This window comes from Sinocyclocheilus rhinocerous, unplaced genomic scaffold (assembly GCF_001515625.1).
Source record: "Sinocyclocheilus rhinocerous isolate Xijiao unplaced genomic scaffold, SAMN03320098_v1.1 scaffold1110, whole genome shotgun sequence".
Lineage (NCBI taxonomy): Eukaryota > Metazoa > Chordata > Actinopteri > Cypriniformes > Cyprinidae > Sinocyclocheilus > Sinocyclocheilus rhinocerous.
Genome location: NW_015653168.1, coordinates 465,333 through 472,670, shown reverse-complemented (window position 1 = coordinate 472,670; position 7,338 = coordinate 465,333). Strand labels below are relative to the sequence as shown.

General features: G+C 40.6%; 1 protein-coding gene across 1 annotated transcript in view; it reads right to left on the bottom strand.

Annotated features, from left to right (window-relative positions):
- Positions 1–672: 672 nt before the first annotated feature.
- Positions 673–7,338, bottom strand: part of mctp2a (multiple C2 domains, transmembrane 2a) — a 63,062-nt gene continuing 56,396 nt past the window's right edge. Inside the window, exons 20-23 of the mRNA XM_016521767.1 lie at positions 6,134–6,243; positions 5,439–5,548; positions 4,145–4,242; positions 673–1,299 (exon numbers count right to left, since the gene is read on the bottom strand). Of these exons, the coding sequence (XP_016377253.1) occupies positions 1,231–1,299; positions 4,145–4,242; positions 5,439–5,548; positions 6,134–6,243 (387 nt within the window). The 3' untranslated portion in view covers positions 673–1,230. The remainder of the gene's footprint in view (positions 1,300–4,144; positions 4,243–5,438; positions 5,549–6,133; positions 6,244–7,338) is intronic.

Below are 7,338 nucleotides of genomic sequence, written 5' to 3'. Positions count from 1 at the left end.
GAGGCAAAGGACAAAACTTAGCGCTGTAAAAAAGGTGCAAATGAACGGCGCTCGCTGCTAACTTTATTAATATGTTAATAATGGCTTAATATTAATTTCAAATCGACACTCTGAATGCCAACATTCAAGATGCACCACTTTGGAAATGTTGCTTTCTATAAAAATGACTCTCTGATAGCGGAGAGGCTGGAATATGTCTGTAATATGAATAAATAAGTTGATGAGGCAGGAAATCTCCATTTGCTCTACTTGAAGCCCCATCACTGGTGCTAACACTACAGAGTGATGGGTCTAGTAGAGAGCCATTAGGCACTGGAGGTGATTTTAATGAAAATGGGAGATGCTAAGTGCGGGGTATGGAGTGTATATACTCACTCGCTCTCTCTCTTCCTCTCTTTCTCTCAATCTCCCTCCCTCTTTATGAGAGATGAGCTCTCTCATCTGGACCTTGTTATTGTCAGCGAACTACAAAAGCGGTGCATTAGCTGACTGCTCTGGACACACAGAGACTTTGATGTTTTCCTCCAACAGTGACCAGCATCCTCTTCTGAAGTGTGAGCTGGGTAATAATACTGTGTGTATCTTTCACAAATAACGCAGAGTTAAGGATGCGAGAGAAGAAAAACACATTTAAGATGTCAAACTTTTTAAGTCATGTTTATCTTCTGCGTAAATGTACAAAACATGGAAGATTCATAGAATAAGCGAACAGCGTATGTTATAAAATAACGATTTTGAACAGTAGGTTGCATTTGCAGGGATAAAAATGTTAAAACAGTTTAAACAAGTACTGTATATCATAAATATATTTTGCCCTCATTTAAATATTCCCTGCTGTAAACACAAGCAACAGGAAGCACGTACGTTTTGTTTGTTAAATGAGCCAGAATGTGGTCTCTAAAAAGACATTAATATATGAAAAGGCTGTGTTGTATTTCATTGCATTTCAGCGTGAACACATGCAGAGACTGGTGAAGCCCGTCTTTACCTTCATATGCTCAGACACTATGACCATGTGAGTTCGCGAGGGCCAAAGGCCCCGTCAGGAGGGGCCCCTCTCTCACACACACACACACACAGTATCACACAACCGATGAACACACCTCAGTGGAAATAGGGATGGTTTGGCACAAAGGGGGCTCCTCCTCCACTCGCACGGGGCATTATGACTTAAACAGACCGTGCCTCGAAACGCCGTCCGTCCCTTTCATCCGACATGTCCGTCGGGTTTCAGCGCAAGCGTTTCTTCTTCGCTGGGCCCTGGTTGCCAAGCTCAGCTCTCGGCTCGCTGTACTGCACCTGTAAAAACAAACAGCTCTTTGGTCAGACGCAGGTAATCGGAGCTGAGGCCCGCTCACGGTAATGGCTCCCCTGAGGAGAGCCGGTGCAGGGGGAAAGCCAGGCGGGCGCGGCTGTAATGAATCATTTTTTAAACACAGGAGCAGAGGGGATTAATCACAAGGAGGAAAGATTTGAAAAGTCAAGGGTTCCGTACCGACACAGTGGTGACTACACCACCCCCACCTATATGGGAACTATACCGGTTGAGCAGACCCGCTGTCTTAGGTCCTCGCAAACCGAGCAGTTGCGAGTTGTGTCCTTCCTGAGAAAAGTTTGTTGGAGACTAATTATAGCAGCTTGTAGACAGGAGTAAGTGCCTGTATAGCTCCGGCTGGGGCATTGCGGTTACAGATGATCACACACTTCCCCCGTTTCAGATGAACATGCTGTTTACTTTACTTAAAGCAGGGAGTGAACTCAGGTCGGAGGTGAAGGTCGTCATGATGAAAGTAGAGTTTCACTGAGGAAACTGAATAAAGATTTTTCCTGCAGCTCACAGCTTATCCATGTACAACTACTAGACTGCAATTAAACATTCAGATATGGCATTCAAAAAGACATCTTTTGAACGTTTAATAAGAAGTTGCTATATGACTAAAAAGTCAGTCCTTCTCCTTCTGCAAGAAGAATCAAGTCATAATGTGATGATTCGACATGTGAAAATGACACTTTTTATCCCATGACTAATAAATGGGATAATGTACCAAATTTTAAGTTGCATTCCACATGCATTTGCATTTCAATTACAAACTTGCTGGTCATTCAATACTAGTGGTTGACTGAGCTATTTAATACACTATTAGAACTGTTAAAGGACACGGTATATGAACAAGTATTATAGCATTTTATAGCAGACGCTGTAAAATTTCCTCTCATGATGTCAGCATTCAGCAAATATGCATTTATATAATTCAAACCAATCTTTAACTACCTAATAAATATTCATTTCCGTGAATCTTGCAAACTTCAGAAAATCCAGAATTTTTTATATTGATTATTTTTTAAATGATTTAAATATTATGTAAAATAATTATAAATTTACTTGCAGCATGTGTTATTTACTATCTTTTTTAAAACTTGAAATTAATCACTGTGGTATCATATATCGGCTTTAAATTGGTCATCAGCTCTCCAAGATAACGGAAAATCAATACTGGTCGACCACTACTCAATACATATATCATAAAGAATATTTTGGACACATTATCGAGCCCAAGTGCTCCTGGTTTTGTAATAACCTCCAAAAGCATTTCACTATGATTTCATCATAAGCTTCTAAAAATGGCATTAAAGGCATCTTCTCTTGTCCAAGGCCACCGTGCAGTCCAAATGACATACAGCATCAACAAATAATTAAATACGGCATGAGGCTGATGGGACTCGAAAGCGTGGAGAATGCATCCAAATGCTTTTCTTGTTTGTTTCTCCTCTAAACAATAACCTGGAGGTGTATCTGTAAGGTAGGGACTGCACACTAATTACCAGGCCCTGATTATGAGAATGGGAGATGGAGCACAAGGGAACAAAGTGACGCGGCAGCCTCAGAACATGAAACTGTCCTCAGAACTGACAGATGCTGCTTATTTTAGGACAGAGGGCCGCTGTATGAAGTCCAGTTTTGAGGGTTTGCATTTGAAGAACAGCACAGGCACTAATTGCCTAGTCATTTTCGGAACCGTGAGACGGGAGTCAATTTGAGCTTTTGTAACGTGCTGTTTATTTGGTCAATCCATTTTTAGCATAAAGGTTCGGACATGTTAAACTTAACGGGGACAGCAAGGATTTGCATACCTTTTTGGTCTTTACTGGTATGCTTAATGACCACTGTGCCATTTTATTGGCATTTTGTTCTTTAAAAAGTGGCATGCACTTTTTTTGCTTTTTCTAAAGATCATTCTGTCTTCCCATTTTTGGTGCGTTCCATTTAAATGAACAGCAGGCAGTTCATCCAACCACGAAAACATACTTCAAAAGGCTTAAAAACTCAGCAATGGTTTCCATCTTGTTTTGCCAACTTGCTGCTTCCACATGCCAAAACCAGTGTGTCATGCTGGCTTCCTCCAACCACACAGACATATGTTAACGTAAAGTTGCAGAGGTTCGTCCCGGGAGGTTCGTCTGAGCCAATCACTCAAGCTCTCCAGTATCTAAGCATGACAGGAAGCACTGACAACAGTTAAATAGCCTTGATGATGGAAAGAAGTATCCTACGCAAAACGCTTCGTGACAGCAGGACCCGCTTTGCATCCCGAATCTCACTCAGGGTCCGAAAGACGGAGCGAGACTCTCAGCGTTTGGCTGCACGTCCGCGGGCTTATGATGTAACCCCGAATGACATATCAGCCATGGATAATGTTTCATCACATATGGCGCCCAGCAGGACGGCGTTGGCTCAACACTTCATTAATCGAGTCCTCCAACCTGATGTGACGGGGGCCGCCACACTGCCAGTGTGCAGACACCGACCCCTTAGCCAATCCCTGAACCCTCTAAAGCACCCTTCTTTTATCACAGGCCGACAAAACTGATAATCAGGGACAAGGCTGAAGCGTTACGGCCGAGGATAGATCAGAGCGGACCCCATCCAGGCAGCCGGGTGACTCCATCAAGACATGCTGGGAAATAATTGGGCCGGGGGCCGCCTTTAAAGGCGCGAGTCCATTAATAATCAAACACAGCCAGAGGAAATATCCTGGATAACACTTGGGAATTCTCTTAGAGCAAATAATGCAGACATCTTCAGGGAATTCCTTCCTTGTCTTTGTCCCTCCCTCTCCCTCTAAATGTAAAACTGGACCCTTACCTTTTGAACATCAGAAGGCACCCTCTTGAGAAAATCCAGTATTTCATTCTTGTCAATGGCATATGGGTTGAAAAGCTTCTTGGTAAATTTGTTAACACCTGTGAAAACAAGCATGCATTAATAAATAAAGTTATCCGCCGCACCTGCACGTATCTTACTGACAAAACAAACCTTGACCCAACAAACATTTGTCACTTTATCTGCTATATGAATATCATTCTGCTATGTGATCATACGTGCATATAAATAAATACTTGTGGTCTGCTATACAGTCATCACCGTTCATTCTACTGTATGATGCCATATAACTGCAACAGCGACATCATTGAGCCAACATTGAAAACATCCCACATTATCTGACCAACAAATTTTCATAATTTTCTCATTTGAAGATAGAAACATTCTTTAAAAAAATAATAATACATTAATGCTCATAAGTTCATCAAGTACACCATACATTGATCAAAAGTGACAATAAGACATTTATTATGTTACAATAAATAAATTTATTTTGAACTTTCTATTCACCAGACAATCCTGAAAAAAATATGTATCACTGTTTCCACAAAAATATTGAGCGGCACAACTGTTTTCAACATTGGTAATAATAGGAAGTTTCTTGAGCAGCTAATAAGCATATTAGAATGATTTCTGAAGGATCATGTGACTGGAGTAATGGCAGCTGAAAATTGTAGTTTTCTATATTCTATTTTAAATGTATTTTAAATTGCAATAATATTTTTTACTGTATATCATAAATGCAGCCTTGGTAAGCAAACAGACGTCTTTCATAAACATTACTAACCCCAAATATGTAGAATTTCATATTTAAGGCAAAAAAAGTATTTTTTATAAGAATGTGTACATTTCTTTCTTTTTTTTCCTGCACATTTTAAAACCAATCATCATAGGTAAAATTAGGGGCATTAACAGCAGAATAACTTCGCTCACTCTTTTTTTTTCTTACTGTACATACATCATCAAACTTTCACAAGTTTACAAAGCCTCAGTCAGGAGAGGTGCAGCTGGCCTTCCCAGCCAACAGCGGATCATGTTCATGATTCTGATCAGCTGTCACAGGTAGAGTTATGGAAATGGATCACTTTTTAAATAGCTTTCGTCAGGCGTCAGTAAAAGATTTGAGCTCAAAGCTCAGAGACAGTAAAGTGTGACTCTTTCAAAAACACCTCTGCATGACTTCCATTTAAAAGAAAGTGGAGACAACTTAACAGCAGCATTGGAGTATCACGCATGATTGGGTGAAAGGGCTACACATGGTATCTCACTTACTTACCCCACATTAAAACTATGTACCGCAGTGGGATGTAGTACAAGGCGGCAGTCGCCAGAAACAGAACCAGGCAGGCCAGGAACGACAAGAACGGTACTGCCCAGTTGAATGTGCTGTCGATGGAGACACAAGCCTAGTTAATTTACACACTAATTAAATGTACATACTGTACAAGTACATACATGCTATATTAATACATGAACCGTACTTATTAACAGTTCAGGTTAACATACACCTTCCTACATCAGAGTTTTAGTGCAAAATAAAATAAAAATCTAAGATTACATTATTATAATAAAGCCATACGGTTTTGAGAAGCCATCAAATTTTGGAGATTGAAGGTGTAATAAAGTAGACAAAAAAGTGCATTATTATACGAAAAGACATAAATAATAATCACAATAGGAATAGGTCACTTAAGTAAAAAAAAAAAATGGATTTGAGGATTTAGATCAATCATGTTAGTAAGGTATTTACCAACAAATAAATCTTTGGTCTTTATAAATGAATCCTCTTTTTTTAAACTTGAATGTGCCACTAAAACAGTATTTTTAATTGAGGGTTCATAAAAAAAAAAACAATCGATGAATGAATCGATCAATCGATGAATGAATCAAAAAAATTAACACAGTATGTAAGCTTATGAGCATAACTGCATTCGTGAGCTTCATAAGAGGTATAAAATGCTCTGTTCTTACTTTTTCACTCTTTCCCCAATGCAAGCCACTTCATCTAAAGTGTTCTGAACTGTAAGCACAATTTCTTGAACCATGTGGATTTTTTCCATCAGTCCTTTTTTCTCTGATTCCTGAAGAGAAAGAAAAAAAAAGACAGAGACTGATGAGGGAAGTCAGCTGCTAGACGCCGACAAAGGAAGAGCAGTTTATTTCCAGAGTGCCATCATCAGTATTTCATCTAGTCAATGGCCTGTAATGAGCTTCTGTAACATCTCCTCAGACGTGAAAATGTGTCAGCCTCTCCTCCAGAGCTGTCACGGATCTGGGAGTATTTCAGCATTCGTCAGGCGCAAACAATAAAGGTGCATCACAATCAAAGATTAAGCGGAGGAGGAAAAAGATGTAAAAATGGCAATCAGAAAGCATACAGTGAGAGAGGGACTCGGGAGTTCGAGAACACAGACGGCATAAGACGCCAACTTGCGAGGTCGTCTAATCCGCGAGTATCTGCCGGGCAAGTCTTGGCTCATTTCCTGGGGTGCGAGCTTTTTCGAGTACCAGTTCTTGGCGTACGAAAGCTAAGAGTTGCCCACCTTATGGCAAGATTGAGTGCAGGGTTGAAATCATTGGATTTATCGTTTTCTGTATCCGAGCTTGTGGGAGAAAGATTGCAATGTCTGAGTGTAATCCTGTTATACAAAGCAATGTTTTTACTTCTTGTAAGAGAGATGGGAAATCCCATTGTCTTCTTGTATTTGATGAATCACACAGTATTGGGTTGCAGTGTAATTCAGAGACATGGGCTAAATGGACTTTCGATGAGAAAAAAAAAAGAGAGAAATTCTATTCCATTTTACTTAAAGAAGATTGCTAGGGTAATCTAACGTCCAAAGCAACATGATCACATCAGAGATTCCTCCGACATAAGAGCCCATGAGTATAGTTCTCCAAAGGGGGAAGAGAAGAAAGAAAGGGAGAGAAACAAGAAGCCCTCACACAAAAAGGAGAAAATAATGACAGGAGTAATGACGGAGCGAGAGAATAATTGAGAGTATGGGGGGTGGTGAGAAAGACAAACATGTGATCGAGCACTGTGTATGTTTGTCTAAGCGACCGTCCCCCAGACAGCGGCCCCGGTGAGTCGGCCCCTGGGAAAGCTCAGCCCAGACTCCCCACTGTCACTCTCCATTCGGTCCCAGACACAGGAAGGCGGTCATGCCTCCACT